Source organism: Jatropha curcas, chromosome 10 (genome assembly GCF_041381405.1).
Source record: "Jatropha curcas cultivar XTBG-Jc1 chromosome 10, XTBG_Jcur_1.0, whole genome shotgun sequence".
Lineage (NCBI taxonomy): Eukaryota > Viridiplantae > Streptophyta > Magnoliopsida > Malpighiales > Euphorbiaceae > Jatropha > Jatropha curcas.
The window spans coordinates 6123816-6135617 of NC_143160.1; the positions used below are offsets into that span (position 1 = coordinate 6123816).

Below are 11802 nucleotides of genomic sequence, written 5' to 3' on the forward strand. Positions count from 1 at the left end.
AGTAGAGAAATTTCTCCACTAACAAAATCCAGATAATTCAAAATCGGAATATATTATTCAAACATTGAGGAATCAAAATATTAATTTTATTATAATTTAGGAATCTAAAAATATTTAATAAAAAAAATCAGGACAAATTTATACAGCTGGCAACGTAAAAAACTGTCAAAACAAATTCCGAACTTCTCGGGAGGATTAAAAATGTCAGAAAATATTCGTTCTTATCCTAACTCCTCAATAAACATAAAATGATTAATGTCTGGGTGAATAAGTATTACTAGATAATAATTCACTATACGTCAGAAATCTTTTTAAATTTATAAAAAATAAGTTATATAAAACAATAAGAAAAGAATATTTCATTCATTAAATAATTACAATATCAAAGTGCAAAAATTTTTCGAAACCAACCACGCCTTAATCCCTCAATAAACCATATATGAATGAAATAACTAATTATCTTGAGAAGCTTCACAGAATGCTAATAGTTATTGAAGTTACAAAATTGGCTTCCGTTGCTAAAAAATAAAAAGATTTAACGCCATCATCATACCATAACATCATCTAAAACATGCATCTATGGGATAGATGAACAAAATCAAAGGCCTTGCCTGGAAAATAAAAAGTCATCAGAAAACAACAGACTGAATATGGTACCAGTCACATAACCTACACATTAGAGGAAGCTATTATAAAATGTTAAGATTGGTAATCCTCCCTATCACCTGTTGATACTCAGCAACCTTAAAGACCACTTTACACAAGCTGTTAAACCAAAAGGCAAAAAACTGACATAATAATATATGTAAACAAAGTACTCAATTTTCGGCATCACCATCTTCATCATCATCTTCGTCGTCCTCCTCTTGCTCATCATCATCATCATCATCATCATCTGAGTCCTCGCCATCCTTATCCTGCCATCATTCAGGCAGAAACTCAGAGAATAAGAAACCAGAGTGACTTCTTTTTCCCTAGCTTTTAGCTATCATTTACAAATATCTATTATATGTGCCAGGCGTAACAAAATTATCCAATTTTCACTTTAATGTGAACAATCATTATTATATAAAAACCAATCCTCCATCAAATTGCTGTTCACATCTATGTTTTGAGCAGTCAAAAAACAATAGTGCAATCAACCTCATACATCTCAATAAGCACTTTCCAATCCTTAATTTTCCATATCCTTGCAGTCATGCACTAGTTACAATGCTAAGACTTAAAGGTACAAGAAACTAAGAGGACACTCAGCACTTAAAAATTGATTTTCAAACATATAAAGATTAGAAAAGTAGTAACATCAAATCCAATTATTGACAGCATCAATGTTGCATCTCAGTATCTATTTGGAAAAGCACAATTCCAACAAGAAAGCTTGCTAGTTGATTTGGAAAGCCAATCGATCTGGCAGTATCTAATTCCAAAAAACTATAGTGAACAACTAGTGTTAACCTATTGCCATGAATAATAATTATATTCCAAAATGTATACACCTAAAATAACTAGAACTAGGACTACATACAGCGGCACAACTAGAAACTCCAATCAAGAATCAAATAGATTAAATAGTTCCCACTTCTTTTCGCTACCCTATTCTCATTCATCTTTATTTAGGCAGAACATCTTTCACTTTCAACCCCTAATTCACCTGTAAAAGTACGAATTCCAAAGGCCTCTCAAATTATTTACACAAACACACTTATATTCAAAGCTACTGCACATATTCTACCCACTACAGTTTAGATTTCTAATGCGTGGAAACAAATTGTGGATCAAAAATGAGTTCTACAAGAATTTTAGTGATCTAAGTAATATAAACTTTAATATAACACCTGATTCTTCTAACAAATATAACATATGATTCAAAGCAAACTGCTCAAGATCTCAATTAACAAAAACCCATATATGTTGAATCCTAATTTCACCTATGATACTCATTTTATTACAGCACATTTTCCATTAGCCAAACTCCCATGTGAAAATAAATACATTAATTTCAAGGTTTGATCTCATTGATGCTGTTGACTTGCTGCACTTGAAACATTATGATATAAAAGCAAACAAATGGTGCTTGTCTATGTATTGCTCCCCTCATCAATAGCATTGCCCACCAGTCACAGACCTCCTAAGAACTCCATTACCATTCCTTTCAACCTACGATTAGTAGCATTTGTTCCACAAACTTCGCATAAACCTAACTTCAGCCAGTGGTAGCACATAAGGCTCAATATTCACAATCCAAGGACTGCAAATCCAAAAAAAAAAAACCTAAATAGCTTGTGTCCTAAATATCATGATAAATAACTCATTAAAATAGTTTCAAAAACTCAGAACAAGAAACCCTTTACTGGGTTACGCCACTGGGAACAGAACTGATTAATCCAGAATATTTGAGTATGTACATGGTTTAAGGAAGGTGTACGCTTTCCACCACTGATAATCCTGAGAATATTTTATTTTTCAATTTCTTAAAAAGTGTCGTACGTATTATTTAGTTCATCCTTCCAATAACAGGTATTTTCCTCTTAACTTTGGATCACTATCTCAAATATCAACTACATGACTCTGCCAGACTATATAGCCATGTAATAGGCACATAACAGGTATTTTCCTCTTAACTTTGGATCACTATTTTCAAATCTCAACTACATGACTCTGCCAGACTATATAGGCAATCAATAGAACATTGCACACAGTGACGACCTAGAAATCAAAAGATAATATCAGAACTCATTGTCATTCACAGAAAGGTCATATAAGAGTAGCTTATAACAATATGTTGAATAAATATTATGGCAGGCTGCACGCAGTGGTGCTTATAAATTTTAATTCAAGCAATGCATTTACCCCTTCATCAGCATCATCCCCATCCATATCCTCTTCGTCAGGATCCTACATTACAGAAGAAAGAGAAATGAACACTGTTTTAAAATTACTTCAACTTGAAGGAAAAAATGGGGGGGAAGCCATAGAAGAAATAAATTACAGTGTTGAAATAAGAGAGCGGATTGGGCCATAAATCCTCTTTGATGATCTCGGCAATCTGCAGATTTTGAGTTTTTAACATTTTCAGTGATGACGAAAGGCAAGAAGAAAACATCTATGGTGTCACCATTACTAGATCAATCGATAAATCCAATGTGCACAGACAAATACAACATACCTCATCCTGCATGTCATCTAATTCTTTTTGCTCAGACTCAGTACTACTAAACCAGAAGAAAAAGCCACCACTGCAGTAGAGGAGACAAGTTTGCAGGTGAAGACAATAAAAAACACAGGTATATAAAACTCAAATTTAAACATAATATGATGCTATGTTAGTTAATAATAAAATGTGAAAAGGTGGAATGGATGTACGCCAATAGATAGATGGCTATGCCAAGCATACAAAATAGAAAATCAATAAAAGAGCAGGTCGAAAAAAGAAGCTTAAGAATTGGCTGACAGAACAAATTCCAAATCCTACATTCCCACTATTGCTTCACATACCCACCCTGCTTACATAGGTGACTCTCTAAGATGGAATACTCACCCAACACTACTCATTCAAAATTGAAAATCATATCTCACTTCAAATTCAGTTTGACCACTCAAAAGCCCTAAATTGTTCCCACAGAAGGAAGAAAAGTCAGAGAACACCAAAGGAAAATAAATTCAAGATGCGGTATTACTTCTTAAAGCAATAAATACATCAGCAGCAGGACGAATGGTAGACAATGAAGAAGTTTCCCACTAAAACCAAGCAACATAAGCCTAACTATGCAGGGGAAAAGGATAGCCTGCATTCCATTTTAAATTGGGATGAAAGAAGAATAATATGTATGTATATTCATAAATGAAGAATAATAGAAGAATATATATCCATTACATGATGCAATAAACATATGAGTACAAATGGGTGCATGCCCATTAGATTTATAACTGCCTATGACAGTTCACACATCTATTTCCATTTTCCGAAGTCGCCAAGCTTCATAAACACCGACTAAATGGTCAAATAACTCACCTAATTACCCATCTTATCATACTCAGGCAGAGAAAACAATTTGAAGACAAACATTAGCTTACCAACCACCAAACTGTAATTAAATTTTCAAAGAGTATCTATTTATTGTTTCTGGAGTTGAGTCTCGTGATCTCACACACCCAAACCCCCTTCTGCCACACTGGAGAAAAAAAAGGACTAATGGACCAAAAGGACTATCACAACATGAAATAATTCTATAGTTTTTTTTTCAAAAATAAAGAGACAGAAAGGGTAAGTTGTCAAGAGAACACACCTTTCCTCACCCAAAGGCCTTTTGTTCCCCTTCTTTTCATGAGTAACACCATTAGCTATGCCCTTCACATTTAGAAATTAAATTAGAAATAAAAAAGACAGAATACAAACAATTCACACGTCAAGAGAATTAGCGTTGAGAAATAAAGTATTTACCATGCCCTGTTTCCATTTAATTGGTGTAGCAGTAATTTCAGTTGTTCCTTCATCAAGGAATGTAAAAGTCTTCGTAAGCTTTGTATCCTCAAAATAAGGATTCGGTTGAAAGTTCTGAAATTAAGGGAAAAAGAAGAGAGCTTCACAATTAGGAGCTAACCATTAATTTATTTACTGGAATCAAGAAATTCATCTCTTAAGTTTGATTAATGGAGAGTAAGTAAAAAATTTTCCTACAAATCAAGGCAAGTATTCGACAAATGACAAACTTACAAATGTTATAGAGTAGCCTGATTTCATATCTTTAAAGTCCTCCACCTCGAGGGAGCTTATATATTTAAATATCTATCCAGGAAAAAAGGCAAAAGTGAAAGAAAATCACTACACAGTTAAGCAGCTGGCTTAAACTATTTAATAATGGCTAAATCAGTTTCTAAACAATAGTAAAATAAATTCAGAACAGTTCACATAGGAATAAAACCAAACCTTTTGATCCTCTTCATTTAGAAGTGTACTAAGAACCGGATGGCTTAAGAACTGCATAAAAATAGTAATTAAGTAAACTTGATGCAGGGAATTATTAATATGATAGAAGTCATCAGAGTGAACATTGCGTTAAATTAACAGCTGAAAAATAGAACACTAACAGCTGTTAACCAGAAGTCAGGAATGGTTTTAATTATCTCATTCCGCTTATCATAGACTGGCTTGCGTATCTCATTATATTTCTGCTCTACCTCCAGGACCTTATCACTTGCCTCCTCATTGATCTGGAAACAGACATAAACTACACTTAAAGGGAGAGAAGAGAAAGAAATGAAAAAAGAAATGGAAATGGGAGGAAGAAGAGCTATTAAGGTAAATGAACAGGGCATATGAAATGGCAATAATCAAATAACCAACAATTTATCTCCCGTTAAACTTTATATGTGGCCGCAAATGACTAGAATAAAGTCCAACAGCATCTAGTTGAAAAGCGATTTTTCAAATCAAGTTACTTCGCAAAAGACCTAGTGTTGAAGTTACAAGTAGACATATAATTATGCAAAAGGCAGAGTCTAATTTCATTAAAAGATTATTCCAAATTTTTGGAAGTTAAAAAAAAAAAGTTTATAGTAATTATCAATGAGTGAATCATCCAATTGTTGCAAGACAGTGCTGAATACATCCTGTACAAAGTGCTGCATTCCCAGCATAATTAAAACGATAATAACTCATCCATAAGGCTTCAAAACAAAATTCAGAAATGAAAAACAAAATCAAACGTTGAGCCAAAAAAAAAAAAACAATTCGTAAACCAAATTAAAAATAAAACTTCCACTCAACTACCCATTGTTCAACTATTTTTTCTTGAATTCACCTCTTGCTGTTCACACCAAAGAACAACAGAAAGCCATAAAAAGAATCCAAAGAAAACTGCTTTTGCACTTCAAACCTACAAACAAATATGCAGATATACCTTTTCGAGATCATCTTGGATCTCCTGAAGCTTCTCGATTGAGAGGACGAGCGCTTCATCGATTTGGTTAGTTTCCTCCTCTCCTTTCTCTGCCACCTTCATCTTCTTCCCCTTGTCTGCAACCATTTTTACTTTTATGTATGAACTCACAGCCTAACTCAATTGAGCCTCTCTTTACTGGGGGAGATTGGCTAAAACCCTAGTGCTCCTCTCCCTCTCTTTTATGTAGTGAAATGGCAGAGACAGGGAATGCGTCAGCGTGGCAACAAAAGGGTTAGGGTTTTGGGAGTTCATATCTGGTGTGATGTATTTATTGTGAACCCTTAACCTGAGTCCAACTCTAAAATGACAAGCGGTAGAACGAGGTGTTTTTGGTCATTTGAAAGCTGATTTCTAAGGGTAGTTTAGAGATTCAATTGCTAGATATTAAACCTTTGCACTTTAGGCAGTATCTCTCTTAATAATTGTTGCGTTAGATTTTTTTATTTTTTTTTTAGTAAAGCCCCAGTCACCAGAATTAGCATAAGCTAACATGATTTTTTTTTTTTTTTATTCTGCCATTCGAAGATTATATATAATGAATTTTTATACTTTGCACCGTAAACAGTAAAAACTGTAAACAGTTTAAACTATTAATTTTTTTTTTACACTTTAAACTGTAAACAGTAAAAACTATTAAAGACAGTATAATTCATTATAAAACTTATTGACTGCAAGACAAATCCACTGAAAGGATAAGGAATTAAATGTTATTTCTTTTATTATCATTTTAATTTTGGAAAAGAGGAGCTAATAATTATAAGCAATGTTCTCTTTCAACTGCAATAAAATAAATTAATAGCATTATTAATTCACAAATTAAGTTAAGTATATCTTTAATTATAACGAACTTTATCCTAATATAGCAATGAAAGTAAATGTATTTATAATTTATCCTCAAAAAAAAAATCTATTTATAATTGTACTTTGGTTCCACTTCACAAGTTGATGTTTGGCCACAGATTTAAGGTATTCTTTTAATTATAATCGTTGAGTAAGATAAATTTACCCAAAAACTTGAACTTGAAACTTTTGATAATATTACATACCTTTCGATACTAATATCAATAATTTTTACGGTTTTTAATTTTTATCTGCAAAATATTGACTTGATATGTAGTTAACATGACTTTTAGAATAGTAATTTTCATAAATTTTGAATTTTTAATGAGTGTTTAATTTATCAAATTTTATAAGTTAAAGTGCTCAATAAAATAAATTTAAACGTAAAAAAATAAATAAAAGAAAAAAAAAAAGAGTAGGAGAAAATATGTCGTTGGGCTTGCAGCCATAGTTCATAACTTCGAAGACCTCTTGTTTCCGGGCTTTGAACTTACAACTCCAAGCCTCTTATGAGATTGGTTGAAATTCGAAATTTTGAAAAGCAAGTTTTGTGCTCTTTTGCAAGGGATGTGAAAGAGCACAAAACTATGTTAATCAACGATGTATATGTTAAAGTTTAATGCTTTAATTAGAAAGACATAAATGCAAGGGATGTGAAAGAGGGGAGAAAAAAAAAAGAAATAATATTTCTTCTCTATTTTTTTTTTTTTTTTGAAATGCATTTCTTCTCTCATCTAAAAGACTAGAAAATAAAGAAAGAGAAAATTACAAAGACGAATGCTTTTTTTTTTTTGAAACACATTTTCACACTTGGATTAAATCTGGTATTTAAATAAAATTCTTTCAATAATAACGACTCTAAATTTTGAGAGTAATGTTAATCAACGATGTATTTTAATAGGACTGACTATGTATCTTTTATTGTAAATTATCTTAAATTGGGATGAATTTTGAAAATATTTAAGTAAATTACTACATTAATTTGACAAAATTCCTAATAAGAAGAAATATTTAAAATTCCAAAAATCATAATCATCAATAGAATCCATGGAATATTTATGTGCACAAAATTTTTGATTGAATCCTATTGTTATTGATCCTAATTGCTCAAAGGTTCATATTCATATATTAGTATGACCGACTATGCATATTTTTAGGCATTAAAAGCTCCATGCTCAAAGTGGTCCTTTGAAAAGTATTGAATTAAATTTTGTTATCAATTCAATCCAACTCTCTAATTGGTCCCTTCACGACATTCCGTTTGCTAAGCATTGCGGGCTTGAGTTATTACAATCACATATAATTATAAAGGGAATTTTTCTGTTTAGCCCCATGATTAAGTTTTTTAATTCAAATATATTCAAACCTTTGAAGGATGGATCGTGATGTGCAACTCCTCTACCTGCTTTGCATTAATGGGTCATCATTCCTATCGTTCTTTCATCATCACATCATTCACATCCATGGTAGCCTGTCTTTACCATTCCTTTCATTATATTGGGAAATGGTAAAATTCTCACTACCCAATTGAAGATATTTATTTATTTCAACTGTATAAAAAACTTAAAGAGGAATATGAATTTTTAAAATTTTAAAATATCCAACTTCTATTTATCTATTTATTTATTTATTTCAAGTGAGTTTAAATATGGATTCATGAATATCAATCTTGCGCCGATAGTATAATTTTTAGGTTTGAATTAGGATTCAAGTTGGAATACCTAAAATGTTGAAAATTTGTTTCATTGGAATTAGGTGAAGTAGAGTATCGCGACATGGAGGCATTTTGCCATTGTTGAAGAATCAGCATTATTAAGGAACTTTCTAAAAGAATTACTCTTACTTCTCTAAAATTGTGGTATGAGAATTACATAATTGGCACAAATTTGCTTTAATAAACCATTACTACCTTTTATTATTTTGACAGGATTTTTCCAATGTTTACCAGATTCTGAACCTAATTTCTATTGTGTGAAAGAGATGTAAGAGAGTTATGGGATCCACTTGGAATACAAGATGGATAGAGAATTGAATATATAGGTAAACAACTTGTGTATATATATCAATGTAACTATCATGACTAGAACATGTCAATGTGAACAACATTTATTCCCTATTAGTAGCAATCTCATCGCTAGAATTATTCGCATGAAATTTTTTTCACCGTATCTTTCACTTTCAAGAACTTGTTGGTTAAGATGGTTAGGAATTTCAATTTCCGTACTTGAGAGAATACAAATTCGATCTCCAATAAACGCTCTTTGCTAAGAGGGCCAAAAACTTTTATGCTCTAAAGTTTGAGGGAGTTAAACCTTTTGGTTTTTAGAATGAAACATAAAGAGACAATGTTCAGGGAAATGGAGTTGATGCCAAATTTATGTTGCTTTAGCAAATATACATGTCTATTTTGTAGGGCCTTTCTGTTTTAGATCTAAATAGATACTTGTCAACCTGAACTCAAGATTTGTAGGCTCACGAGTGAGCCAAAATTGGCTTTACCAAAAGTTATCAAGGTCCAAAACATGAAAGACCCTCTAGTTGTAAATCAAGAGAACAAGAACAAACTCTTCAGAAATTGAAAAACAAACTATGTTTAGACATGGGGGGTCAAGTGGTTTGCTTGTGTCTTTTAGGTCGTAAATCAAGATTAACTTTCCATGTTTCATGGCTGTTCTGCCTTTGAAAGACATACAATATGTGGATAAAGATAAAAGCTTCAATTCCATTGCTAAAGAGAAAATATAGACAAGAACACTTATCAGGAAGAAATTTTATTCCATTTTCAGGATAATAAACATTAATCTCAGCTGTAAATTTAAAGGAAAGAGCTCTTTCTCGGTAAAAAGAAGTAGCAAGTAGCAAGCAATCAAGGGAAATCATAATCTTTCACCTTAGAATCAGCTGGTAATTTCCTTATTATTTGCATCGATGGGTCTAGTGACCTTCGATGCTGAGGATTCAATGGAGGTTTAGTCTTGTATGCAGTTTCAGCAACTTGCAGTGCCTTCTGACTCTTACACCCCAATAGGCTATTCGAGTGATGACTTCTAGGCCTTGATGTTAAACCAGGAGAATTTGTAGTAGTTTGTGCAGTTTTTTTTTCATCATATTCTGAAACAACAGAAAACTCAGCTGCACTGGCCGTCACAACACTCCACTCAATGCTAGTCTCACTAGGCTCATACCGGCTATTAGGTGTCATACAACTGGACATGCCATCAGAAATTTGTTTAGTAAATATTGGCTGTGTACTGCAGGAAATGTTCTCTATCTCGAACAAGTCTGAACTAGCATCGCTTTCTGGATCTTCATACCTTTGGCTGCTTGCAGAAGGATTTGGCAGGTTTTGTCCTTTTGGAAATGGAATAGCATCCCAAGTAAGCACAGAAAGTTTCCTCTCTAAATTTGTTGCTATATCTTCTTTATTTAGCATATGAGATCCAAACACGTCTAATGATTTTCTTGGGTCTTCTTGGACAGGTTTCTTCTGCTTTTCTTTTTTAACTTTCAAGTTTTGCACTCCTGAATTTACCGTTGGTAATACATAATAGTCTTCTGATGTATTAGAACCAATACTCATTTTTTCAAAAACTGGGCTGTGAAACTCGTCTTTCACTGGATATCTCGGTTGAGATTGTTTTCTTCCCTCTGAGACGATAGGATTGCGACAAGTATTAATATTCGTATCGATATAAACCGATTTCTTATCAGAACAAGATCTATTGCAGCCAAAACCAGGAAAGAACCATCTTTCATTTACTTTCTTTTGTCTGCCATAAGATAAGTTTCTCCGGGAACTTGGTAATAAAGCACTTTGGGTGTTCCAACTTGATTCAGAACTCACACTTGGTGTTCCAATCCTTCCTTTTGTTCTCAATCTGTGATGATCGACCCGGTTCTCTACAGTCTCATTCACAAATTTGCATTTATTAGAATTCATACTTCCTGAAGTTTTATCATCCAGTTTCATGTTGAAGTATTTCTCAGCTCCAAAGACATTGATTTCGCCCTCTTGCGGCTTAGTTTTCTCCAAGGAAGTTTCTTGGCTTGAGATTATGTCAGGATGGGGAAACTGCACTGATTCTGTCAGCTTAAGTACATAATTCTCCTTTGCTGCTGTGAGGTAAGAAAATGAGGCATCGCGAAGATCACTAATCTTGCTTTCATCCATAGCTGTAGAAGTGAAAGAAAAGAAGATTATGGAAGCTAAGAAATATGCTTATGACGAGCTAAGAACCATATAGGCAAAGTTTGACGACAGATACAAAAGAAGAAAGAAAAAGAGAAGAAGACAGGAAATTTTAATGGTTGAGGATTTGTGGAGAGTGCAGAAACTATATATAGAAACTTTTGAATGACTAGAGAGTTGTTGAAGACACTAAAGCCAGGACAAGCTTAAAAAGGAAGGAGATAGTGTTTGAAGCTGATATAACAGAGTTAAAGATAGCATGGTTTTGTGAGAGCAAACTTTATAGAAGCAGACTTGTGGGGTTGCAGCATAGGAGGCATGGTTATGATGGCTCACTACCTTTCTTATCTCTCTGTAGGTTAGATGCTCAATTTTGCAGCTACTACTTCCTTAGCATTATTGTGAATTGATTAGAAGTACCCTGAACTTTGGAAGTTATTGTAATTCACCATATGGTGCAATTAATCTCTAAGTTTCATTTGAGGGTATTACTTTCCAAAAGTAAAAATGCTCAACAAATTACAAAATTTCGAGGTATTCCTTAAACTAATTGAAATGGCTCTTGGACTTACAGCTTTACTTCCTTAAAAGTACTATTTTAATGGGGGATATCTATGGCTCGCAATTAGTGGGGATAAGCCTACTGTGAGTCAATCAAGAGTCCAATCAATATAATAGGGTGGTCTTAAATTGTCGTCCACATGCCATATTTATTACTGCAACAAAACAAAGGTGGAAAGCTTTGGCAGCTATGAACAGCTTAAACGAAGTAAACCAAGCAAACTGTGACACGAAGCTATATGGATACTTTATCCGTATTCCCCTATACTA

The 11802-nt window shown here is 33.1% G+C and overlaps 2 protein-coding genes across 2 annotated transcripts; both read right to left on the bottom strand.

The window, feature by feature from the left end:
• Positions 1–589: 589 nt before the first annotated feature.
• On the bottom strand, positions 590–6158 carry LOC105640525 (NAP1-related protein 1). The gene is made up of 10 exons (XM_012224863.4): positions 5901–6158; positions 5089–5211; positions 4928–4978; positions 4715–4786; positions 4442–4555; positions 4287–4348; positions 3167–3236; positions 2990–3046; positions 2851–2895; positions 590–917 (listed from the first exon to the last, which is right to left on the bottom strand). Exons 1-10 carry the CDS (start codon positions 6024–6026, stop codon positions 819–821), a joined length of 819 nt encoding a protein of 272 aa, XP_012080253.3. The 5' UTR covers positions 6027–6158; the 3' UTR covers positions 590–818.
• A 3326-nt stretch (positions 6159–9484) lies between these two features.
• Positions 9485–11745, bottom strand: LOC105640526 (protein PHYTOCHROME KINASE SUBSTRATE 1). The gene has a single exon (XM_012224864.4). The coding sequence runs from the start codon at positions 10951–10953 to the stop codon at positions 9649–9651; it is 1305 nt and encodes a 434-aa protein (XP_012080254.1). The 5' UTR covers positions 10954–11745; the 3' UTR covers positions 9485–9648.
• Positions 11746–11802: the final 57 nt, after the last annotated feature.

Bases quoted from the DNA above. Each gene is read 5' to 3' on its own strand.
- LOC105640525 (XM_012224863.4), bottom strand. From the start codon at position 6,026: ATGGTTGCAGACAAGGGGAAGAAGATGAAGGTGGCAGAGAAAGGAGAG. The intron at 4,349-4,441 runs GTAAATACTTTA...CTAAATGTGAAG, and splicing joins TTAAATGGAAACAGGGCATG to GGCATAGCTAATGGTGTTAC. The intron at 3,237-4,286 runs GTGTGTTCTCTT...CCTCTACTGCAG, and splicing joins AGGCCTTTGGGTGAGGAAAG to TGGTGGCTTTTTCTTCTGGT.
- LOC105640526 (XM_012224864.4), bottom strand. From the start codon at position 10,953: ATGGATGAAAGCAAGATTAGTGATCTTCGCGATGCCTCATTTTCTTAC.